This window comes from Marmota marmota, unplaced genomic scaffold, assembly GCF_001458135.2.
Source record: "Marmota marmota marmota unplaced genomic scaffold, marMar, whole genome shotgun sequence".
NCBI classification, from domain to species: Eukaryota; Metazoa; Chordata; class Mammalia; order Rodentia; family Sciuridae; genus Marmota; species Marmota marmota.
Window position 1 is genome coordinate 26,443,117 of NW_026000057.1, and position 27,361 is coordinate 26,470,477.

Consider the following 27,361-nt stretch of genomic DNA (forward strand, 5'->3'; position numbering starts at 1 on the left):
ACTGAGAAGTCCTGTGAGTGTACATATACCGGATCTCAAAGACTGGTATGAAAAAAACAATATCAGCTATTTCATTAATGCTTATTTATATTGGTTATTTTGTTATAATGCTAGTTTAGATATTAAAATAAATGAAGTACATTATTAAAATTCATTTCACTTGTTTCTTTTTACTTTGTGAATCGTGGCTATTACAAGATTTTAGGCCACATGTGGCTGGCATTATATTTCTACTAGACACTGTTATTCTGAACAGCATGCTAAATACTCTGGATTCACAAACATGATCAAGGCTGATCCCAACTCAGGTGGCTAACAAGGTGGTTCTGATCACAGAAAAAAGGCAGCATGAACTGTGAGAGGAGGGTAGCAAGGGCCACCTTGATCACCTTAATTCTTTCCAGGAGCTTTCTGACTGCCCTCTGTAGCCAGTGGCCTTTGTGATGCTTGCTGTGATTTATTGGTTTGCACACATGATAAATAGGAATCCTGAGGACCTCTCCCACCATTTCCAGGGAAATGAATTCTTGGTGCATATAAATCCCACTTTCACTCATGAATTTAGAAGGGTGACCATATGACCCGCTTTTCCATCCTCAGGCATGGGCAATCATTATATTCTAATGTTGTGTGAATCAGAAAAAATTCTCATCTCTAGGATTCACAGCCCAGGCTCAGGACATGAAGGGGGTAAAGGAAGAAGAGTGTTTTAATTTTTCAAGCTGGTTTAGCATAGAAAAGTTTCAAAATGAATATATCAGGTCACTTAAATTGTTATGTTTGTTATCATGAACATGTGTTATCATTTACTGTGTGCTGTCTTTTGTGTCCTGGCATTGTTCCATATGCTATACAAGTTTATCTCATTAAATCTTAAAATAGCTTTATCATTTTCATTTCATGGTTGATGAAACTAAGGCTCAGAGAGGTTAAGTAACTTGATTGGCATCTCATCAGTCAGTGATGGAAGCTGGATCTGAACATAAGTCAACCTGGCCTGAGGCCAATGTGCCTCAGCTAAGTGCCATTCCACTTAGCTGCTTTTATCACCTCCCCTCCCTCTCCCCAGAAGACCACACCACTGCTTCATCAACACCAGCGACATCCACAGCAGCAGCAATATTGAAACCACAATGGTTCTTAAAGAAAGTGTTTGTTCACACTTTGCCTATTCCATTCTCCTGCCTGCCTCACACCTTGAGATCCTCTCCTTGGCCCTTAGCAAGAAACACTTGAAGAAACAGACCCTCCACACTCACAGTGGTGCTGCCAGAAGAGCTCTACTTAGTCACTGCAGCATCCACTTGAGCTTTCTCAGCAGAAACCTCTCTCTGCCAGGGAAGCTAGAGCAGCCACCTGGGAAATCTGGAAGAGCATGTAGAGCAGTCCCACTATGTTCTCAGTGAATTCAAACTTTCCAATTTCCGTATTTTTCCTCTGCCCTGATTGTTTCACAAACTTATTTTTTTAAATAACTTTATTTTATTTACTTATTCAATTTTTATGTGCTGCTGAGGATCGAACCCAGGGTCTTGCACGTGCAAGGTGAGCACTCTACCGCTGAGCCATAACCCCAGCCCCACAAACTTATTTTTTTCTCTCTCTCATATAGTTTGATGGTATGGAATATTCTTGGCAAACAAATACTAGTCAATGTTCACTTCTGCTTAATCAACTTCTGACAATAGAACTTTTTCAAGAAAGAATGATGGACCCATACAGTATACCTAATAAGCATAAATCTAATTAGGTGAGAAGTCATTGTACTTATTTAACCTTAGCATTGTGGCTATCTTCACCTGTGAATTAAATTTAAACTTTAATTGCACTTCATGTGATGGCCATCTGTCAAATGTTACTAGGCAAAGCACACACGGCTCATTTGAGGCAATGAAGACTAGAAAATTGACATGCATGGATTAGCAAGGCCTGCTTGGTAGGGAAGTAGCCTTGACAGAGAGCACCTGTAACCTCACCTGTTTTGTTTCTTCACATGATATATATCTATACGAACAAATCATCACATGTTGGGTGGTGTTCCCTGGCCACACACAGGAGTTCTGTTAATTATGAAGTTTTAGGTAAACCACTGTTAAGTATTCTTACAGGAGGGAAAAGATGCTATGGATCAATTAATCTCTTCCTAGAGTTTAGTTTCTTATAATTGGAAAATGTCAAATAACAATTAAAAGCCACGAATTAAGTAGCTAGGTTTGCAGAATATGTTGTATAGAAAGATGGGGTGGGGGTTTGTATTTATATACCTAATTTTTACATGGAAAAATAGGATGTGTATACCAATAATATTTACATATATATGTAAAATTGGCACCACAATCTTCTCTAAAAATCAAATCAAATTGAAAGCTTATTAAATAGAAATCCAGCATTTGAAATTATGCAGCCCTTAAATTTCAGCTTTAGGCAAGTCAATAATTTAGTATAGAGAATAGACTCCAATTTTAAATATTTATTGTGCTTGATATACATAGAAATGAAAGATAAAGATAAACTTTTTTTTATCATTGTGCCTCTTTTGATTATAATTCAAAGCTGATTTTGAATTCATTTAAATCTTCAATCAAAACAATTAGTTTTTTGTTTCTTTATAAAAATGATTAAAGACATATTTCTTTCTTATAATATAACACAAATTCTTCAGAGATTTGTGTAAAAAGATTATAGGGGATGTGGTGATATTCCCCCTAGATCCCCTTTCAGGCCTGTCCCCTCCCTATTGGCAATGTTGGTGTTGCCAGCTCTCCATCTTTCTCTGGGAAGAAGGCTGCTTGGTCCTAGGTCACACTCGCTGTTGAGGTAGGCAGTACATGAGGAGCCCATATCCACTGACTAATCCATCTAAGGCCTCTGCCTCCAGGTGGGCCAATTCCACATGGCTACTGGCGCTCCATACCTCCCCATAGGTTAGCCACTGTTGGATTTGCACTGAAGTTCAATTTCTCCTTCTGCCCAATCCTATTGACTCCATTCCTCCACTTAACATCCTGATATCCTTGGACTATTGTTCCTAAGAGTGCTCTTCAATACATTTTCTGCAAGTATGTCTCCGTCTCACAGTCTATTTCATGGAGAATCCACTTGAGACAAAGAGCAAATCTCTTTAGACATATTCGAAGAGGGAAGATTAATGTACAGCATTTCAATAAACTTCATAGGGAATTCCTTGTGGTTTATAGTGGTTTTATTTCAAAAACATTTATTAAGCATCTAGGGTTTTCTAGGCATTATTCTAAGACTTGAAGACATAAAGTAAAACGAAGACTTGATCTCAAGGAAGTCATTGGAATGAAATACAAACATTACAACAAATGAATATAATTAAAATGTGGCAATTCCTAGATTAAAATTATAACAAACTGCTCTGAAAATTTATAGAGAGGAATATCTATCCTCCATGCATGGAACAGGAGTGCTTTCACCAGGGACATGTGATAGAAATTCTTCAAAAAGGCTCAGGTCTCTTGAACTATTCTTTCTTCTCTTCCTCTCACATCCTAACTCTCCACAAAATCTCTTCCCTCTACATTAAATGTGTCTAGAATCTTGCTCTCAGCACTCCATCCTTGCTTCTGTTCTGAGCCTGCCCAACATAGCTCCTAGCTGAAGCCCTCTTCCTTTCTACCCCTGCTGCCACTCCAGGTCTCTTCTCATCAGCCCTTAGGTAATTCTCCCAATGAAGTCAGATGCAGTTCCTCTGCAGAAAAGATTCTACACATTTATTCTAAAAACCAAGATGTCACAGCACCGAGTCCCACATCTCCACACATCCCTCTCTGTCTTTACCCTCCAGTCTTACCTTTCTCAGACCCTCAGGTCTCTCCCATCACACAGGCTGTTTTGGGCTCTATGGCCCAACCACACTGCCTGGATGATGCTGAGCATGTGCCTGCCTCAGAGGTCTGTAATCGAATCCCTTGCTGCTCGGTTGGACAGCTGAGTCCTCACCTGGTCCTTTTCCTGCAGGCAGATTGACTCAACCATCAGCTTATTCAGGAAACTTTCCCTGACCAGCTTCACCCTGACTACCCATTCCATTTTCCTGCTTTATTTTTCTTTACAGCACATACTAGCTGCTCCTTAACTGGTTATTATTTATTTTACACAGAGGTTGCATTTCCTCACCAGAAGACTAGTACCACAAGGGCAACCGTGATTATATGTTTTGCTTCCCCCACCATCCCTAATACCTATAATTGTCCCAGAACTAAGTAAATCCTCACTGAATGTTTGTCAAATACATTAATTTTAAAAAGTATAACAGGAACTAAGATGAGGGTGAAATCTTTAGGCATAAGCAACAGTCCAAAGGCATGGAGATTAAAACATTTGTAATCTGGTATGACTAATGTTTAGAAATCCTTTGTGGTCAGAGCTTGAAACATAGCATGGATATGGAAATCATGAAATGTGGTGGTTATGAGCTGAACTGTATCTCCCTGCTCCCAGTGCTTATGTTGAATCTCTAACCATTAGTATCTCAGAATCTTATACTAAACCTCTTATACTAAAACCACTTTAACTTTGTCAAAGAATATATTTCTCTCATTTATTTGATTATAGAACCCTTTGATAGCTGGAAATAAGGCCTTTAAAGAGGTGAGTTATTTAAAATAAAACAGTTATACTGGGCTTTAATCCAATCCGATGGCTATCGTTATAAGGAAAGGAAATTTGGACACTCAGAGAGACACAAGGGATGTGTACACAGAGAGAGAGAGTGACCATGTGAGGACTCAGTGAAAAGGTGGCCATCTGCAAACCCCAGAGAGGCCTCAGGAGAAAGCAAACCTGTTAACACCTTGATCTCCAGAATTGTGAGAAAGTTAATTTCTGATTTTTAAGGCACTGGTCTCTAATATTTTGATAAGAAATTTTGACTTTAAATGTCCCTGAAACATTTTAAGCAAGGGTAGAAGTGAGATTGAGTCCTAAGTTTAAGGAAGACTGTGTTCGTGGTAACATGGAAGAAGGACTAGAACAGGGAAAAGATTTAGCCATGGAGACTAAGGGGAAGTGTCTGCAAGGGTCCAGATCCAGATCAAGTTGAATGAAGGGAAGCAAGAGATGAGCATCCACCTGAGAGCACATGAGTCAGCACCCATGTGACTTACTGACACAGCAGATGTATTATTGACATCTACCACAACAGAGAATTCAGTAAGCTTTAGTCATTTAAAGAGGTTCAAAAAATAAAACATATGAATTTCAATGGACCTTAAGACGGTCTAGCAACACTCATGCTGCTCTAGCAGTAGAGTACTCAGGGAGAGAGGGTTCTGCAGGGGCTTGGTTTCTCTTGGGGAGAATGTGCCTATTAGCATATCCACAAATCTGAGAAATTTTACAATGAATAAACCATTTAATTTTGTCAAAGAATATATTTCTCACATTTATTTGATTATAGAACCCCCCCTTTTTTTTTCCTGAGGCACTTTTCCTGAACATGACTATTCTAGAAATGAACACAATTTGGAAAACAAGGCTGTAGCGTTCTAAGGCACTATAACAGTTCCTAGATAAACAGAGAAGCTTGATCTGGGTAGTCTTTATTTCCAATAAGGACACTGCTCAATACAGTTTTAAATCAACTCATAAAAGGAATATACTTGGTTCTCCTATAGCCTAATTGCTACAAGATTAAAACAAAATAAGAATCTTTTGAAAGTAGGAAGAATTCTTTCACATCTCTAAAGGAAAACTAGCCAGTGCCTTGAAAAAAAAAAAAAAGATATCTCTGGGACTTCAGAGGGATGTATAGCTCAAATGAAGAAATCTGGAGCAATTTTTCACCAGGGATTTTGATCCCAGACTTTAGATCAGTTATGGTCTAAAGTTTCTGATATTTCCATAGTTTCTGAAACCCAGTGTGTGTGTGTCTGTGCAGCGACTCACATGCGATGCGCACATAAGCCTTCCGACTCTTCGTGGTGCCTGCTGAGCTCCAGGCCACACACTGGCACCAGTAGTCTTCAGGGCCAAAGAGTTCTTCCACTTGCTGTCGTGAAATCTCAATGCTCACTTCCCGGACAATGAGACCTGAGAAGAGAAAGGGAGGTTCAAGTCAAGAAAAGACCTGTACCAATGAAATATGAAACACATATTTTCTCCCCAGTGATCCTTCTTGTTGCCATAGGTCAACATCCAGATGTTGTCTCTCATCTCTGGTTTTTCAGCTGGCTCCTGTCGCTTTATTTAACTACTTTTTCATTCTCTTATTTGCTATTTCAAATCTTCTGGATTCATCTGAAGATGAAAGTGGAGTGAATCCATCACCCTACAAAATAATGGATTTCCCCAGGGAGCTTGCTAAAATTCATCCCCCACCAAGTTATAGCCCTCTGTTTACTGAGGAGTGAACTCAGATTTCACATCTAAGGACTGTACCTCAATTAAAATGTGGCTAGGATGCCCAGGTGCTATACACAGTCTTCCAACTCCTCACAAGAAATGAGAGAGAACAACCTAAATCTATACTCTTTGTGGTGATAATTTAACAATTCAATTACTTTAATAGTTGTGTTTCAATTATAATAGCCCATTATTTTTTTGTGAAAGAAATACTTCAGTTAACATACCTCTAATATCCTAATCAAAGAATATATGACTTTAGGGTTTTCATGCAAGATATTTTGAAAGTCCACCTGATGCATTGTAATTGCAATGTAACTAAAATCTTGTTAAAGTCCTTCAGCCAAAATGCTGAAATAATTGCAATTTATTTCACAGCCTTATGTAATCTTGGATAACAAAACTTGAACTAAGAATCTGGGATTATCATTTCAAGGATATATAGCTTTAGCTATCAAGATTGTTACAGAGAATCATTCTGCAATGCTCATTTTTGCAGTGAGTAAAAGGGATTATCTGAACATTGTATGTGGGGAACTTTCAGTTCTCCTGGAAATGGAATACACATATTTTCAGAATAGAGTGTCCATTTGAGATAACTAGCAGAATATCCAGGGAGTAGGATAACTTGTTTTGAGCCAAGTAAGGGCACACAATAAGAATGATTAAATAAATCACTTTGCACTATTTACCTTATATTTATTCATTCATTGAATAAGTATCTATTGTCAGTTACATAAAAGATATTGTACTGAGCACTTAGAGAAATTCTAATTACTCATATTAACAATGGGGTATACTATTTACTATTTAAGAATAATTGTTTTTAATGCTGCAAAGGCGAGCTATAGGGATGAGAGAAAGTAACAAAGAAGTTCAATCTAGCATGAAAGATAGAACCAATGTGAGCTATCTTGGTAGCATTATATGGTGAGAGCCCAGGGTGGGAGCACATACATATATACACATATATACACACACACATATATATACATCTTATATGTATCATATGATACATATAAAATATATACATGTGTGTGAGTGCATGTGTATATTGTGATATTGTGCATGTGTGTATATGTATGTCAGTGGGTGTATATTTATTTATTCAATTTCTTGGAGTTTAACAAGTTCCAAAAAGTAATAATTTTTTTGTAATGTTGATCAAAAGTGACAGGAGAGAGTATGCCTTTGGGAAACCCCTAAAAAGGAATTCCAGAAATTTCTCTGTAACACCTAAGAAATACTCAAATGAGTGAGAGTACTCAGGAAATTAACAACCACCCAGTGGAAGCAGGTACTGTCCCCCAGAGGAGTGAACAATATTTTCTATTAAGAGCTGAGAGGGCTTGGGTCATGGGAACTAGTAGGCTCTTAGGTCCACTAAAGATCCTCTCTATTGGATTGAGGACCAGGAAAGTGGGTTTTAGAATCATAAGAAAGGATGAGATCCTGAAAGGATGAGATCCATTGTCAAAAGTTTACTGAGTATATTTAAAAATATCTTAAAGTTTTGAAAATTAGTAATTCTATCATGTTTATACAATGACCAGTTTAAAAAGAAATTTCAAGGAATTGCTATAATGCAACCCTTCAACCCTGTCTGAAAAGCCAATATATTATTTTAGCCAATGTCCAACTGATATAACAATCTTCACAGCAAAAATCCCAAACTATCAGTGAATAGCATTACTTTCCACCCTCTTTCCTGGCTTTGCTCAGGCTTCCTGTTTTTCTGATCTTACTATAATTTTTCTCATTTTTCTAATATCTAGAAATTTGTGTCTTTGGATAGATGGAATGCAACCTCTCTCCCAACCCCATCTCCTCCTGTTTTCTTCTTCCTCACTCTGGTGTTTAATGCTTTTGCCTGTTTTACTTCTTTATCCATTCCCTCCTCATGCAGAAATTCAGTTACTGGAAACACAACTCTTCCAATTTACAGTTACCAAAGGGCTGATAAACCTGCTGTGTATATTTCCTTCAAACTATAATGGCTCTTTCTAAAATTCAGAGCATCAACAAATGGGCTCAGGATATTAAAACCACATACAAATATTTTGTGTCCCAAGAGGATACCTCAGGTTTCATTCCCCACTTTTACTTAAAGCAATTACAGGAAACCTAATTAAATGCTAGTGGAACTTCACTAGGTCCACTGTATCCTTTATCCCAAATAGGCTCATGGATGTTTCTACTGACCACAAATCTGAAGCCTTTTAAGAAGCCACAGACCGACCCTCCTGCTACAGGAGCTATTCATAGTATGAATGTTCTGAATTGTGTGGTCTGGGCTCCCTGTGGGCGCTGGAATCAAGCACACACCATTTTTTGTCTCAGCTCCACAGACACCCCATTCAGGAGGAGGTGGACTAATTACAGTTGTGTACAGTTATTCTGTTACATGTTCCGAAGTTTACATTCCAACTTTTGGTCAACAACACAAGAACAAGAAAGAATGGCACCATGAAGTATCTAAACACAGTTCAAAATTCCCTGGAATCGGCTGCAGTATTCAGACTCTGAGCTACAAGGTTACATACCATAGTTTCATTACCATAGATAAGTTCATTACCTATGACATTTTGCTCATCATCAAACCAGGGCTAGTGGTTTGGGTAAAAGCAGGTAATATCTTTTCTCTTTGAAAGTAAAATTTCAAATCTGCTTGAAGTCCTGAGATGGAAAAAGCAAGCTTCCTTGAAATATGAAATGCCATCAGCATTACTTCCAAGGCAGGCTGCTTTGAAGAGCATTTGGGAACTTGAAATTGGTTTCAGGTTATTTAAGGGTAGGGGAAATGCTTCAGTCTACAGGATTTACACAAATACAAATGTGTAGTTTCCATCACATCTGATAACATCAAAGATTCCCCATCATTATGTTTCCCTTAATAGTGGCATCTCAAAGACGCATGCTGTTTGAAGTTTTCAGTGATTTGCTTTCATAATATGATTCATTGTGGTTTGGGAGCTAGAGTGCAGGAAAGTAATTAGCATGTTATACCAAGAAGTCTTATAATGAGTCTGAGCATACACTTGTTAACAGGGAGTTTCAAATGAATATAGAAATCCAGATGCAAATGTCACCTTCTGAGTGGATCTTTGTGAGGCCATACATGAATATGGCAATAAAATCTACTAAATGACATTGATTATTTATCTTTAGTATACCTTTAATTTTATAATAGTGATCAAGCACCCACAAATAGTATTTTCCTAGAATATTCTAAACTAATCACCAATACATGATGAATTTCCTTGAATAATTATTCAAGACAATATCTGTATTCCCATTGAAATTGAATTTGTAGTGCCATCAAACACGTACTTATTAAAAATCATTAATGTCAGAGACTATGTTAAGTTGCAGAAATATAAAAATGGATCAAATGTTGTTTGGCTTCAGCTGTTTATTTACTGAATAAAAGTACCTTGTTTATTAGGTGATACTTAAAAATTATGCACCGTCTTAATACATTTTAAAAAGTGTGGTTACCAAACTGTACCTTCTGATAATTCATGAGTGTTTAACTGAAACCCACCTAAGCCAGCATTAGACTTGGGTGTTATGTGTGTCTGAGCTGTATTCCTCCTGCCTCCCAAGGACTTCATCTTCCCTTTGGCAAAGGGAGACAACACACTGCACAGGCCCGGCAATTTGCCTCCCAACCCCACCCCCATCTCTCTAATGGAGAAGAGCTGCAGAGCTCTCCCAAATCTCATTACAGGACATTCACAGTTAGGACAGGAGTTAGTGGGAAAGGCACAAAGTTGCAGGTAGGGATGTTCTGGAATATATTACGACATTTTATTGAATTAGTGTGGTCTCTTTCTTATGCTTTCATTGGGAGCCTAATCCTATTAGTCTTCACTAATATGATCTAAAATATGAAACATATCAGTTCTAGATGTCTTAATCTAAATTAAATCACAAAATACCCTGCCATTATTTAAAAGGATGTCATACCATAAAAACTGATAATCATTTTAGCAACCTATAACTGTGACTATAATAATCAAAATATGATAACTTGAAAGGCAGAACTTCACAATCAGGATGCTAGGTTATATTCCACGAGGTCATCTGACAATCTTTACAGCAGGTTATATTCCCTGAGGTCATTTGACAATCTGTACAGACACTGTAAACACATAATTTACCAACTCTGCTTTGCAATGGTTTTTCTTGAATTTTTAATGTAATTTTTAATATATGAATAGGCAATGAAAACTAAAATTATGTTGTGCAATTTGAAACTGAGACTTAGTGGTGTATTAGCATTATTGTTAATATAATTTTATTAGTTACATTACTGTATTTGTGATCGAGATGAATTTAAGAAACACAGTGCCTACAAAGACTGAATCATAACAAAATAGAAAATCTGAATAAATGATGAATAAGGAAATTTACTCAATAATGAAAAGTCTCCTATAAAAGAAAAGCAGAGGACTAGATGGCTTCACTGTTAAAATCTACCAAACACTTAAGGAAAAATCAAGAACAGTCCTTCTTAAACTCTTCCCAAAAAATCAAACTAGCATTATCCTCACATCAAAACCATACAAAGACATTATTAGAAAAGTAGGGGCCAATAATCCTGATGAATACAGTTGTAAAAGTCCTCAACAAAATATTATCAACCTGAATTTGAAAGCATATTAAAGTTCCACCATGCTCAAGTGGGACTTATTCCTGAGACAGAGGAACAGTTCAATATATGGAACAACATGATACATCACATTAACAGAATAAAGGACAAAAGTCATATGATCATCTCAGTATACACAGAAAAGGGATTTGACAATATTCAAAATCCTTTCATGATAAATATTCTCAAGTTAGGTGTAGAATGACTGTATCTCAATATAATGGAGAGTATATATGACAAGCCCACAGCTAACATAATGCTCAATGGTTAAAAGTTGAAAGCTTTTCCTAAAAGGTTTAGAATAACACAGGGATGCCCACTTTCAAAACAGAATGGGGGAAAACACTTGTAAACCATACATCTAATAAGGAGCTCAAACAACTCAATAGCAAGAAAACAACCTAATTAAAAACGAGCAAAGGACCTGAATAAATATTTCTAAAAAAAAAAAAAAGACATACAAATGGCCAAGTATATTACCAAGTATATTAAAATATGCTCAACATCACTAATTATGTGAAATGATACGCAGATTAAAATCACAAAGAACTATCACCTCATACCTGTTAGAATGACTATGATAAAAAAGACAAAGGATGAAAAGTGTTGGCAAGGGTATAGAGAAAAGGGAATCCTTGCACACTTTTGGTGAAAATATAAATTATTGCAGCCTTTATGGGAAAATGTGGAGGCACCTCAAAAATTTTAAAATAGATCTACCATAAGATCTAGCTATCCCACTAGTAGGTGTATTCAAAGGAAATAAAATCAATATGTTAAACAGACACCTGAACTCCCATGTTCATTGCAACACTTAATAATAGCCAAAATATGAACCCAACAGATGAATGGATAAAGAAAATGCAACACACACACACACACACACACACACACACGATGGGATACTATTCAGTATTAAAAACAAAAGAAAGGAATTTTGTCATTTGTGACAATATAGGTAAACCAGAAGTTTATTAATTCAAGTAAAATGAGCCAGGCACAGAAGCACAAATACTGCAGTGTTTCACTTATAAGTGGAATGAATCCACTTTTTTTTTTTTTTTTGAATCTAAAAAAGTCAAACTCATAGAAGCCGAGAGTACAGTGGTGGCTACTGAGAGCTGATTGGGGAGTTATTGGTCAAAGGATAGAAAATTTTAGGAAGACAAAAAGAATAACTGTAAGAGAACTATCATACAAGTGGTGAATATAGTTTAATTATAATGTATTATATTCTTGACAAAAACTAAGAAAGAAGATTTTGAGTATTGTTGCCACACACAGAGAAAAGCACCTGAGGTGATGCGTATGCTAAATAGCTTGGTTTAACCACTCTACAATGCAGGCATATTTGAAAATATCATGTTGCCTACCATAAACTTACCCAATTTTTATTTGACAATTAAGAATTTTAAAGGGATAAATTCACACAAAGTTTTAATAATAACATGGCTGGGACTGAATGGTACAAGTGATTTGCTTAGAAGCTTTTCATACCTGTCATTGACTTTATTTCCTTTTCTGGTTATAGTTTTATAGTCACTTAATTCTATTAAGTGGTACCAAATGTGTCAAATGAGGACCTGTGTTTTGTATAAAAGTCAAAAGAATATTCAATGGATTGTGACTCTGGGTTGAAGGATTCCTAGTGCCTCTGGAAAGCTCCATGATGAGTATAGTTCAATGCACTATTTCCCATCTTGAAACTTAAAATTTTAGTTAAGATATTAAATAGAGTGACAAATGATTCTTACTCCAGCAATAACAACATTGTTTTTCTCTTTCTTTTGTGGGAGCATTAGGTTTCGAATTTCACAGGAGAAGCAGTCCTCCTGTTTTTTTATTTTTTTATTTATTTTTCTTTTCTTTTCTTTTTTTTTTATTGTTGGCTGTTCAAAACATTACATAGTTCTTGATATATCATATTTCACACTTTGATTCAAGTGGGTTATGAGCTCCCATTTTTACCCCATATACAGATTGCAGAATCACATCAGTTACACATCCATTGATTTACATATTGCCATACTCGTGTCTGTTGTGTTCTGCTGCCTTTCGTATCCTCTGCTATCCCCCCTCCCCTCCCCTCCCCTCCCCTCTTCTCTCTCTGCCCCCTCTACTGACATTNGTTTAGTTGTAGTTGGACACAATACCTTTATTTTATTTATTTATTTATTTTCATGTGGTGCTAGGATCAAACCCAGGGCCTCACATGTGCTAGGCGACCACTGTACTGCTGAGCCACAACCCCAGCCCCTACCAAGCACTCTTCTATATGCTCAGGACACATTGATAAAGATTGCAGAGAAAGTCTCATCCTGTTATGTTCTGCCATGAAGATAATCCTTGAGCATCTGTTTTGTGCTTGGTGGTTGTGTCCTAGGAAGTCATAAAGATGAATCACTTATGGTTACTTCATTCAAAAGAAATGAAAGTAGGCATGCATTGAGTATAGGGACTCTGTCATTTGGTTATAATCCATGGAGTAATTGTCAAAAATATTTGTCCAGTTAATGTATGTTAAATGAATTGTTTGTATCTAAACAGCTATAATGCAAAGGAAAAGGTTTAATCACAGATATGAATTTAATTGTAGCTCAGAAGAGTAAAGATAACTAGTATCCTGCGAAAGGAAACATAACAAATTATGCTGTGTTCATGCATTATCATACCACTATGATTGCTGCCTTTATATATGATTATAACACACTAATAAAAATATTAATAACAACAATAGAAGGGAGATCAGTACAGTAGAGCAAGCAGATCAGAGGGAGGTAGGACAAGAGGAAAAAGCAATATACTGGGGAGTGTGATTGGTCAATTTATGTCATAGCATGTACAAATATGGCACAATGAATCCCACTACTATGAATAATTATCATGCACCAATAAAATATTTTTAAAAGATAACCAGTGTCTACCATGTGTCTTAGTTAATCTGCATATTAATGATTATGAATTAGTATTATTATACCTGTCATACAGGGAAATAGCAGAGATCAGAATTTAAACAATGATTCATACAGCCAATGTGTACTGAAAAAAGGAATCAGATACATATTTGTCTGAATTCAATATTCTTATTCTTTCCACTACATTATTATTTCTCAAACTGTTTCTCAAAAAAAGGGTTCCATAGTTAAACATCTTCAAGATTTCTGTTTAACATACCTTCCTTTAAGAAACTCAGAATGCCCATCAGTAAATTGCAGACATTGGTCTGAAGTTCTGCCATCAAAGTTGGTGTAATGTGGATTAGCACCATTTCCCCTAATATATTAATCCACAGAACTTCAGGCAACACTGACACAGCCCCATCTCACCACGGCTTTCAATGTAGTTTTGTTTGGCATTCTCCATGTTGGTCTGTTCAAAGTAATTCACAGTTTGGGAAATCCTGGAAACTCCACGAAGAAAGCTGTAGTGATGTAGTTTAAGACAGAGCGATCAGGAAAACATGGGCAAGTAAAATATTTGAGATTGACACAGATGCATGGTTTGGGTTTAAAGAGTGACAGGAAAATCAAAGACACTTCATGAAGAAAGCGTAACAGTCAAGTCAAAGAGCAGAGATTCAACAACAATCACAACCACCACCACAGAACATTGCAAGGAAAAATAGTTCACATAAAAATGTTGAGTGTGAAGAGAGATTCATGGAGAACCTTGAATGGCAACTACAGACATTTGTTCTTTGGAGCAGGGAAACTGAATATTGTAAATTGGTGAAATGACATTTTAAAAAATGATGTATTCTTTAGGAAGATTAATCTGTCTCTGCTAGTAAACAAGGCTAATTTGACTTAGAATTCTAATAATTTTAATTGTTATTACAAAATTGTTTCAGAGCTATGTTCTTATATCAAGTCATTAATCACAAGTGTTAAGAGCACTATTTTTGGTAATCTTCTGAAAACACTCTGACAATGGCAGCAAGATCTATGTTTCCACAATAATAAATACTTCCAGGCTTGGTGGTACACACCTGTAATCCCAGGGGCCCAGGAGGCTGAGGCAGGAGGATCTCAAGTTCAAAGCCAGCCTCAGCAAAAGTGAGGCTCTAAGCAACTCAGTGAGACCCTCTCTCTAATAAAATACAAAATAGGGTTGGGGATGTGGCTCAGTGGTCAAGTGCCCCTGCGTTCAATCCCCAGTACCCCTCCAGCCACAGTTGGGCCTCTTTTTGCACTTACTCCAAATAATTCAAAAACAATCATTAAGAGCAATCACTTCTGAGAGAAGGCCACTTAAATAGTTTACACATAGTATAGTCTATTGGGGACAGCTATTTGATTATCTTAAAAATAGTAAGTTCCAGGGTTTGGGCTGTAGCTCAGTGGTAGAATGCTTGCCTAGCATGGGTGAGGTACTAGGTTCGAACCTCAGTACCACATAAAAAATAAATAAATAAACAAAGTTATAATTTTTTTAAAAAATAGTAAGTTCCAAATTCCCAGTGAGATTTTTCAAATAAAAATGTAAGTATTTATATTTTAACAAATTGTACTCATCCAGGAAAATTGTTATAACAACTGGTGGATAGAAAAAGTATTCATCTAACATATAACAACCAAGTGATTTATTCAGATAGGAAAATAAATTCCCGCTCTGTATTATTCTTTGACTTTTGGCAAGCATAAATTCATCAAGCTTTTATTTCCCAATTTTAAAACAAAGCTTTTTTTTTTTTTTTGTGTGTGTGTGTGTGTATGTATGTGTGTGTGGCGGGGGGAGGAGTTGCTGGGTTGTGAGAAAAGAAATGAAGGAATAGTTATAAAAGTACTTTAAATCTGTAAAATTCCCTTTATATATACTGTTAATATTTTGACAGTAAAGTATATAATCATTTCAGGTAATGAATAGATTTAGGAGATGAGAGGAGCCCTACTGGTTGGATATTATCTTAGGTAGACACTAAGATGAGAAAGATGTGGTAGTTGGTTTTGGAAATTTTCAGTGGAGTTAGGTGAGCTGGGTTAAGTGGGGACTTTCATTGTTCAGGGCCATGAATATGAATCCAGGATAGTAAGAAATGGAGTTTGAACACCTGAATGAGTTCAAGAGATTTGCTTTTGTTATTTTGCCTTTTAGCCAAGTCACCTGGGATTTTACTAATCCCCCAGATCTCTACTGCATATTGTTTTGTAGACAGATTGGAGCTACCCTGACAGAGTGGGTGGCAGTGTGTAACCCTAATTATATTGGCTATAGAATGCTTGTGCAGCTCCTTTATTTGGCCTTCCTGATGCTCCTGTTTAGTAGTAACAGGTAAGACCAAGACATTCAGCAACTATATGGAAATCACCAAGTAGGCTAATTTTGAACAGGATAAGAAGATGTCAATATTTAAGTGAAGATATAACATGGACATATACAATCTCATGCCCTCTTGGGTCTTTACATTTTCCAACTAGAATATGAGCTCCATCAGGGTAGAGATTGTTGGCTGTGATGTATAGTTGCCAAGGACTTGAATCATGGCCAACACATATTGCAGGCATACAATAAATGTTTGTGGAATGAATCAAAAAATATTGTCCTAGAATACTACTATACACTTATTTTAAAGATATGTGATTATGTGCACTCTATATAATGTAGAGGAAAGGGACTTTCAGTCAAGAGAGGAGTTGTATCTTCTACCCTAGCCAGAAAGACATCATAAAAACCACTTTGATTCAAATTTGAGCATGCTGGGCATTCACACTAAAAATAGGGGAAAATTGAAGTTTTCATGCCTTTTAGATCTTCCAAAATTATCTATAATAGCTGAGTAAATACAGATCAAGTACCACTGAAAAGATTTCTTTTTATTCTCCTTTTTAAAGACCATTATGATATACAAAAATGACTCACTAATGTACATACAACAAGGAAAATTTTTGTGGAATTTCAAGTGGAGATGAAAATGTTAGCATTACATATGGTCAAGGTAAGAGCATGTATTTTTTTTATTGGTTGCTCAAAACATTACAAAGCTCTTGACATATCATATTTCATACATTAGATTCAAGTGGGTTATGAACTCCCATTTTTACCCCAATTACAGACTGCAGAATCACATCGGTTACACATCCACATTTTTACATGATGCCATATTCGTGACTATTGTATTCTGCTACCTTTCCTATCCTCTATTATACCCCCTCCCCTCCCCTCCCATCTTCTCTCTCTACCCCATCTACTACAATTCATTTCTCTCCTTGTTTTTTTCCCCATTCCCCTCACAACCTCTTATATGTAATTTTGTGTAACAATGAGGGTCTCCTTCCATTTCCATGCAATTTCCCTTTTCTCTCTCTTTCCCTCCCACCTCATGTCTCTGTTTAATGTTAGTCTTTTCCTCCTGCTCTTCCTCCCTGCTCTGTTAAGAGCATGTATTTTGAACTTGTGCTAAAATATCAGTTTTCAAATTTAATGTTGTATAGGGATTGATAAATAATTATGTATTCTCATATTTCCAAAATATTTCTATACATTCCTGAAATCCTAATATCAAATCATTCTTTTATCATTCAAGAGGGAGAAATAATTTAATAAAATGCCCAGATATAATGAATTTTCTAAATTTTTGTTACCTTTTTTAACAAAGAAAATCTCTTTGCCCTTCTGCTGACTCTATTACATATACTTACTTTTTCCCCTTTGCACTTAGTTTTTGATAGCATAGGGCTTTACATAGAATTGCAGACTGCCAAAGTTATGCTAGTAAAACCTTATTTTAAATTACTCCTTGGCAGTTGATTTAACTAAGAGTATGATCTTTGGAAAAGGATCTGGTTGAAATTCTGGTTCTTCTTTAACTAAATGTATGATCTTGAAAAAAACTTCTTCATTTAATCTAACTTTCCTCAACAGAGCAATGGAATTAAGATTCCTAACTCAATGGATTGTTGTAAGGATTCAATGAGGCAATGCACATAAAATTCTTGGCAGGATAATCCCATAATATGAGTTAGCTAACATGATTTTAGAAGCTGGAGTAGTTTATGCTATCCTGTGTCCTAATTTTTGTTCTGTGTCCTCCCCTAATTTTTCAACATCATAAAGACATCTTCCAGAACCAGCCATGTCTTTTTCATCAGGGTGTATGCCTAATACATCATATGCCTGTTCATGTCTTCAGGCAAAGTTTTGTTCTACTTCCTTTTTTAAAACATATTCTCTTCAAAGGATACATAACTCCTCTAAATTTTCAGCATCACAAAAGGACTCCACGGAAGCTGTCCTTCATGAGATTTCTAGGAGATCTACCCTTCTAACCATGGTTTTAGAGTCTCCAAGAGAGAACAGAGGACTCACACTTGCTCTCAAGTGTCTTAGCTGGGAAGTGGCAGCATAATTGTCAGTTGCAGTCATTGGCAACAAATGATCACTCCACCCAGGTGAACTTTCAGGAAAGGAGGCTGGAACTTAGAGTATTCCTATGTACCTAGGCAGCAGAGGTCCTATCACAATGTAATTAGGGAAAAAAAGATGCTTAGGAAAAGAGAAGAAATTTAACTTCTAAAAAATCACAATGCCATTGAAATACTAACAGTCATCAAATAAAAATGAAATTTGGATTATTGTTTTCTGCAAAATGAAATCTTTAGTGACAGAGAAAACTAAATATGGAAAAATAGAACATTAAAATGAAAGGAAAAAAACCTGATTTTTGATCCTGGATTGGCTACTATCACAAGTAAATTTAAGCATGGCACTAAATTTCTCATTTTCTTAAACTTTAAATTGATAAAAATAGTTTTTTTTTCTCAGTGCACTTCACAGAACTGCAATGAGATCACAAGAAATCTTGAAAAGGGACTACTTTTATAGACAGATGGCATGGCAGAGACTGCCAGCTCCTTACATCTTCCCATGGACACAATTTGACCATATTTTCTAGCTTGCTTAGTTTCAGATGTGGTCACAAAGCAATGCTGGTCAACAGAATGTGAGCAGAAGCCACATGTACCTTTTATAGGTCAGGCTTTTGGAGAAGCTGCTGGGTCTCACTGTATTTCCCCTGCTACTGCTGGCTGGATGCAAAATAAAGTAAGACCTCAGAGGATGGTAGAGAGACAGTTGGGAGGAGCCTAAGTCCATGCCCCAGTAAGGGAAGCAGTGCTGCACCAGACAAGGTCACCTTCCTAGGACTGTTACATAAACAGGTGTGTCGTTGCATCATGCTTGAGCTATCAGTCTTGGGCAGGGAGGTCTAAATGTTCCTGCAGCTTCATACAGTACTGACTAAAATGATATTGACTATAACATGAATGGCACCCAGTAGTTTTCAATTAGTGCCTATTGGATAAATGGATGAAGAAAATACTTATAAATCCCATGCACTTTGGTGATGTTTTTTGACCATAATTCAATGCTGAGCTCAAATTAAATTTTTTTTTTTAAAAAAACTGACACCGTCTGATTTAACACATAGATAGAAATTTGTATTAATTCTAAGTGTTTTCAAATATCTGAATGTTTGATTTTGATATTTATGCTTAAAATATTATAAAATTTAGAGGAATTTATTTATCATATAAAATTACTTCCAAAATGTTATGTGTGCAGTGCTTTCAAAATATCATTTCAATATTGAACAAATTAAATTGAAATACTAGGTCATAGTGTTTAATTGTCATTATCACTTTTTTGCAGTCAAACAAATTTTGATGTTTTTGCAAGAGATAAATAAGCTTAAGCCAGAAATGACTGAAGAATGATACCTGATTCTGAATATTGTTTGTAACTGCTGATGTCTTCTTGTCCATTCTCCTCTAACATCATAAAGAAAAATGACTGTTTCTCACCAGGACTCCAATTCCCCAAGATATTTATATACCTGTATAATATTGCCAACTGAACAAACGGCTTCCTTCATATGTCTGTTCATATCTCCTGGCAAAGTTTTATCATTTTTCCTTTTTTTATATGAAATATATTCCCTTCCAAAGATACATACTTTAGTGGATAAACAACTTTCATGGGGAGAACATGAAAGACAACTATTTAACAAGTAGAGTTGGAGTCATGAGGTGTGGAATCATAGTAAAAAATATTTTGCAATGATATCAACACTAATAAAGATCATGCCATTTTCATGATTAGCTATGTTTTTGTAAAGGGAAATTAATGGATGGTACTATTCAGTCTAAATGATGTATACAACATGCTGACAGACAAAATTGGTTTTCTGCCTAAAGTGGATATATTACACAGACAGTATACTCATGTGCCTAACGTCTCTGTGTACATTTTTATGCATGTTATTCATCTAGTATTTTCTTTGTACCTACAAGTTGGAATGCACTCACTTCATATCCTATTATAACCCTTTTTAGTTGCATTTCTGTCAGGTTCCACTTACTTATGCACTGTTGAATAAATCAGTGGTTAATAAATGTTCTTGGAAATGTGTCTTGAGATAAATAATGAACGGCACTATCTAACCATAAATGTACATCAAATACACATTTTTACTCTCAGAATCCTAAAAAGAAAGACAGTCTCACCTATTATGTACATACATGGGAAAAAAGAGAAATAATTACAGAGCAATCATGTAAAAGGAGACTGACTAGTTTATTATTCTTGAATGGATAGAGTGAACCTTTCTATCATAAGTGCATTTTGTCACAACTCCAGGGCCTTGGGGTGTGAGCCCAGGCCCACAGCATGTAAAGCTGCAGGACTCAGGACTCCAGCCCTTCTGGGCCACCCTCTCGCAGGTAGTACTGGAGCTGACCACACATTTTTAATTTGCAGTAAGATGGTCTGACAAGCAGATTGTGAAGATGGTAGAGGTGAAAGTACAGATAAAATGCTGATTAAAAATATATTCACCTTGAAAAATACAAAGAAGACATATTTAACAATATACAGGGATTATCTATTGAATGATGAGAAGCATATTATTGCTTCCTTCTTGGTAATTTTCACAGTCCCCTTTAGATTCTATTCCAAATTTTCCATAATCCAGTATTTATATAAATCTTACATCTAAAATACTTTATACAGCACATATCTTATAAGTGTCAGCCTCTCACCTCTCAAAACTTCTTGCTATGCAGCAGGTTTTCGGGTTTTTTTTTGTTTTAAAAATCTTTCCTGCAGGTGATCCTTTAGCAATACTTTGAAGTATCATCCCTATTAAAAGTGAAGAGGGTTCTGGGGTCTTCAGAAACAATGAGACAGAATGGCTATTATTTTGCATGTTTCTGATAGAAATCTAACTGTTTAAAAATTAAAAATATTAGAACACACGTGCCAAAGTAGAACCAAAAAAAAAAAAGCACAAATAAAATTTGAGAAGTAAAAGGGGCCATGTAAAGTCTTGCTAAAGGTCTGTGTTTTACATAAAGCTGCAGTTGAGACTTCACAAAGGAAATCTCTGCACTTTTTATTTCTGGTTCAGAGGATTTACATGCTCTTTCTAATGATCTGGGCCTTCAGTACTGGGTAATGTCTCCCAGTCCCCAGCTTAGCACTCATGCAAAACTGAAGCACTTTGGAGGCAGTTTAGTAGCTGCAGATGAATCTCAATGTGCAGGAAAAGGCATAATGGCTGTTTAGCACTTGCTAGGAGAAGCTGAGGAAATCAGGGGGAAAAATCTATTGAACTTAAGCCATCTGGGAAGCTAACTGAGAGCGGCTGCATTAACAAAGTGTTTACATTCCCATTGTGTTGCTAGGCCAAGCAAAAATAAGTGTGTGAATGTGTGTGTGTGTGTGTGTGTGTGTGGGTGTGTGCTCATGCACTCACATAGGCACTCACATGCGCACAGGCGTGGGCAGAGGAAATCATGAAGTGCAGCCCTTTGATTGTGTTAGCTCTTCTGGTTTGGCTCTGGCAACTATGTGGGGAAAGAATTTGTATGTGAAATGTGGCCCTGAGAGTTTTCCCGTCTCCACGAGACAGGATGATGGTTACAGTGCAGGGGTTGGCAAGGACACGGTGGGCATGAGGAAAATGAGCTGTACACAGAGCCTGGCTGAGCAGTTCTTTTCCTGTCTCTGGCTTGGAGTGCGACACAGCAGATTGGGGGAAGCTTCAGAAAGCTGGTAAAGAACACCAGGGAATGCTTTCATTGCCTGCTACATTGATATTTAACTTAGAAATACCGAACAAATGAGGAAAAGCAGCCAGGTAAACAAATGCGTTTCATTTTAACCCTCACCAATCCTACTCACTGTCTTCACCAGCATGTCCCTTTCGTCTTGTCACATTAAGGGATGTTTTCTTTTCTTTTTTTGGTACTGGGGATAGAATCCAGGGGTGCTTTGACACTGAACTAAGTCCCCAGCCCCCTTTTATATTTTATTTTGAGACAAGGTCATGCTAAGTGGCTGAGGGCCTCCCTAAATTGCTGAGGCTGGCTTTGAACTTGTGATCCTTCTGCCTCAGCCTCCTGAGTTATTGGAATTACAGAGGGGTGCCACCATACCTGGATAAGTAACATTTTTCTTGTAGATGCTTGGGGACACAAGTGGGCTAAATGGTGGTCCCCTAAAAGACGCGTCCACATATGAATCCTTAGGATCTATGAATGTTACCTTGTTTGGTAAAAAGGTCTTGGCAGTGGTCATCAAGTTAAGGATTTTAACTTGGGATAAGAAGACTATCCTGGAAGATCCAGGTGAGCCCTAAGCCTAACAGTAAATGTTGTTGTAAAAGACCCACAAAGAAGACAAACATGGAGTATGGGACAATGTGAAGATGGAGGCAGCCACCAGAATCAGAAACAAACAAGGAATGGGTTTTATCCTGGAGTCACTAAGAGAGGGAGTATGTGTGACTCTGCGGAACTTCAGACTTCTGGTCCCCAGAATTGTGAGAAAATTTCCATTGTTTTAAGCCACCACATCTGTGCTAATTTATTGTGGCAGGTCTAGGAAACAAACACAGTGACTAAGGGCATTTACTGTCTGTCTCCACATTCAAAGAGTGGCCTCAAGAATCTGACAGAGGAAAAAGGTGAGGAAAATCTGTCTGCCATGCAGTGTTTTTCTGGTTTCACAAATGCTCCCAGAATGGGTGTGGGGAGGCAGCCTTCTAGTCACTGATATCACCTCATACAGAGGGCTTCATTGTCAGGACCATCCGGGCTGGAGTTATACAGAGGCTTGACATTCAGTCCCTGCCATCCCTGGACTAGCATTCGACAGAAGATCCTTTGGGTGTTTCCAACTTTATTTTCACTCACTAAAGCTCCGGGGTATCCCCACTTCCCTCAGAAGGCTGCAATCCCTCAGTCTGAGCAGTTTAATAGGCAGAGACAAGGGGAAGGATACTGAAGAAAGCAGGGGCTCTGTAACATGTAACTCCACACCACAGAATTTCCAGGGGTGGAGATGTTCCTGTACTTGTTTATTCTCAGAATAAGAGGAGAATCAAGCAAATGGTAAAGCAGACCTTTTTCTTCTAACTTCTCCTTGGCCTCTTTTGCTCGCTCTAGATGGGGCTCTCCTGTAGTGCAGTCATCTCCATGGTGATGTCTATGCTTACAGCACCAAGCCAAGTGGCTGGGTCATGGTTTTTGAACACAATGTCTAGGTCCTCCCTGTACCCTACTTTTACAACACAGTGTCTCTCTCATGCCCTGTTTGTCAAGCCTGGTGGTACCTTAGCATTACTAGAGAGTTTAAAGCAAACAAACCAACCAATCAACCGACAAAGGAAATGCTATGCTCTGTTCCCGACTAAATCATTACCTTTAGGGTTGGAGCCAGGACATAGGTGTTTGCAAACCTCTCCCCTGGTGATTGTCAAGTGCAGCCAGGGTTGACAGTTCCCTGCCCTAATAGTTTCTTGTTGCTCTTGCCTTCATATCCTGGGGAATGTCTTCCAGAACAGAATTTTTATAATCAGGTTTAACCTCAATAAAATTAGGAACGAGTCCAAAATTTCTCAATTCTGAATTGTTCTTCATTGCTAGATGTTATACTTCCCATGTGCTATGCTTACATTTTTTGCCAGATACCCTGATATTTGGCAAATTGTAGTGTTCATGTAATACATGCTGATTTTGTGTCTCCAAATGTGCTTTTTCAGAGGATCTGGCAAGAATGGATATTTCAACAGGCATCCCAAGAGGGCTCTGAGAATCACTAGCTAACGGATGACTCAGAATTGATGGTATGCTGCAGAGAAGATGAAAGGATCCAGGACTAGTCAAGTTCTCCCCCCTCAAAGTTTAACATTATATTATTCATGGATTGTAGGGTTTTAAAACTCAAACAATACTCTATTGTGTCTTTAAAGATGTGAAAATATCTTGGAGTGAGGAGAGAGAAAATAGTATTAGGATTTTGAGCAAATTATTGATAGAATAATGGGTATTAAGATTCAGTGATGGGGGCTGGGGTTGTGGTTCAGTGGTAGAGCTCTCGCCTAGCACTTGTGAGTTGCTGGGTTTGATCCTTAGCACCACATAAAAATAAATAAAATAAAATGTATCATGTCCAACTACAACTAAAAAATATTAAAAAAGAAAAAAGATTCAGTGATATACAACCAGAGAAGTGAAAAATTCTGCTCCATTTGTGTACAATGAATTGAAGAGATTTCTACTGTCATGAATAACTGATTAGACCTAATTAAAAAAAAAAAGATTTGATGATCCAAAAAATCAAATCAAATGGATAAGAATTTGTGACATCACAGAATAGAAAAGGATAACAGTCTACATTGTACTTTGCATATGAGGTGTTCTCCAAAGCCTCCTGTCAGTGCAGGAATATTCAGAGGCAAAATGATTAGATTATGAGAGCTGTAACTGAATCTGTCCATCCTTGTTTGAAATGGACTGACTGGGTGGTAATGTAGGCAGGTGGGACATGACTGAGGGAAGTGAGTTTCTCAGGATGTGCCTGGATGGGTTGTTCTTCCCTCATCCCCTTCCTTTTTCTTTGTTCCTGACTCCCATGAGCTGAGCATCTTTGTTCCTCTGGGCCCTTCTGCTATAATATGCTGCCTCACCTTGGGCCCAGAGCAATGAAGCTCACCATCTGTGGACTGAGACCTCTGAAAACATGAAGCCCAAATAAACTTTGTTGTTCTTTTTAGGCATTTTGGTCAGAGCTACGATGAAGCTACTAAAACAGCCATTCTCTCATCTTGAGCTACCAAGTTTATTTACACATTAACACTATTGTTCCAGACACCTAAAAAAGAATAAAGTTGAGGACAAAAGATAAGCTCTTTAGGAGGGTAAACTGCCATTTAAGCTGAAATTGTTTCATAAAACAACCTCTATAAACATGATGCTCAATCTGTTTCACATATAATTCAAAATTCTCTTAAAGGGCTGGGGTTGTGGCTCAGTGGCAGAGTGCCTGCCTAGCATGTGTGAGGCACTGGGTTTGATTCTAAGCACTGCATAAATTAATAAAATAAATTGACAACTAAAAAAAATTTTTAAAAAACTCTGTTAAATACGTCTTTTCTCCCCCATGAAAATAAAGTAGGAGAGATCCTTCTTAAATCCTTCTCATATTTTTTCCAAAGGTTAGATTTTAAAAAAAATACACCATGGCTTTTTAACAATTGTGCTATTCTCACTTTGAAGTGGGCACTTTAAAACTCTAAGCCACAGTGTATGCATGGTTGCTGGGCACACGGCATAATTGCCATAGCAACACAATTACTAGTGTTGCTCTGAAATGCCCTGTTTGGGCAGCAAGTAATCTAGATGAAGAATGTCCTTGGACACCTGCTTCTTATTGTAGCCTCTGTATTGGCTTGAGGGTGGTCAGACTTGGTTCTCTCTTTTTCTGAATTTGGGGACACACACACACGCTTACATATTTACTCACATGCATATTCTTGACTAAATTGTATTAATCAATGCTTTCATTGATTTCATTGTGGCAAAAGGAGGAGAAACACATTACAAATAACCTTGCCCTGCGTGTTGATTGAAAGGGGGGGGGTTCTTTTGTGTTCATTATGTTCAAACTCTAGCTATTTGTAATTTTAGACAATTTCGGCTTTCCCCTAATAAAATCTAGCTTGCTAAAATAGCACTGAATAGTGTAACATTTTCTTATCTTTACTTTTCATTCATGTCCTAGGCCATATCTGTTCAATAAGTACATACTATTAAAATTTTCTATCCAGTATTCAATGTAGATATTTAAAATATTCCTCATGAGGTTGGGCATGGTATTGCACACCTGTAATCCCAGTGGCTCAGGAGGCTGAATCATGAGTTCAAAGCCAGCTGCATCAACTTAGTGAGACCTTGTCTCAAATTAAAAAATGAAAAAAGGGCTGAGGATGTTGCTTAGTGGTTAAGTACTCTTGGATTCAATCCCTGATGACAGCAACAACAAAAAAATCCGCAAGAGATATAAAGATATAATTAAATTAAAATTAAATTGTTCTGTAAATACAATGTAATTAGGGTGTTTAGGCATATGTGCAAGCTCTATAATATTGATATTTGCAAATATTGGGACTGCCAGAAATGAACAAATGCCAAAAACAAATATTCACAGCATAGTAGATTGGCAACTAAAGAAACTCAAGTGTGTAGCCTAAAACATTCCTAATACTTACTTCTGTTCACAAGTTAGGAAATGAATGGAGATCTTTAAAGTCAGGTTTATACACAATAAGTGAACCCAAATCACTCAACCTAGCAGAGACCCATCTTCCTGATAGGACAGAAGTAAAAGCACTGTTAAGTTTAAGTTCTGAAACTCTGACGCCACTGTGATTCATAATTGCAGCTGAAGTTATGGCAGCCACATCAGCCCATGCATTTCAAGACAGCATCACTGTGAAATGAGGACGAGCCCATTTCGAACACTACACAATGAAGAATAAGAAACAGTTATGACTATCTGGCAACTACTCTCTTGTGAAGTTATCAGATTGACTCAGTAGAAAAGCCTTTGTGTACTGCATGCATCCTTATCAATTTTCTATTTTTATTTACTCAGCCCTGAGACCAACCTTATATTGAAAAGAAAAATGTTCGTTTCTGGTATTGAAATGAGTACCTCTGAGAAGGAAATCAAATAAATAATTGATTTATATTCCAGAACCATTTATCTTCATTGGCAGATAACTATATTACAGACATAAACCTCCATTTTTACAAAGTCAATATGCCTACTGACTTAAATAAAAAAATATGGAATGAAGTTCAAACACACTTCCTACATTTTATGCATCATTTACTCAAATTTAAATAAAACCCATGTAACTTCCTTTGGAACATATTCACTCTGTTAAAGAGAGCTGAGTTTAAGATGATTATATTACAAGGAGAATAATGAATGGTATGATGTGTATACTGAATGTAGAAAATAACTCTTCTTACAGAAGATTAAGCTATCTTTATG

At 37.0% G+C, this 27,361-nt stretch overlaps 1 protein-coding gene and 1 long non-coding RNA gene across 3 annotated transcripts in view; one reads left to right on the forward strand and one right to left on the reverse strand.

The window, feature by feature from the left end:
• Positions 1-27,361, reverse strand: part of Unc5c (unc-5 netrin receptor C) — a 344,358-nt gene that overhangs the window by 117,324 nt on the left and 199,673 nt on the right. For both annotated transcript variants that reach the window (XM_048813645.1, XM_048813646.1), the window contains exon 3: positions 5,914-6,057. In XM_048813645.1, the coding sequence (XP_048669602.1) occupies positions 5,914-6,057 (144 nt within the window). The remainder of the gene's footprint in view (positions 1-5,913; positions 6,058-27,361) is intronic.
• LOC125619783 lies at positions 21,629-25,525 on the forward strand. Its single transcript, XR_007351373.1, has 4 exons — positions 21,629-22,157; positions 22,898-22,985; positions 24,063-24,146; positions 25,077-25,525. It is a non-coding gene; the product is annotated as an uncharacterized LOC125619783 (long non-coding RNA).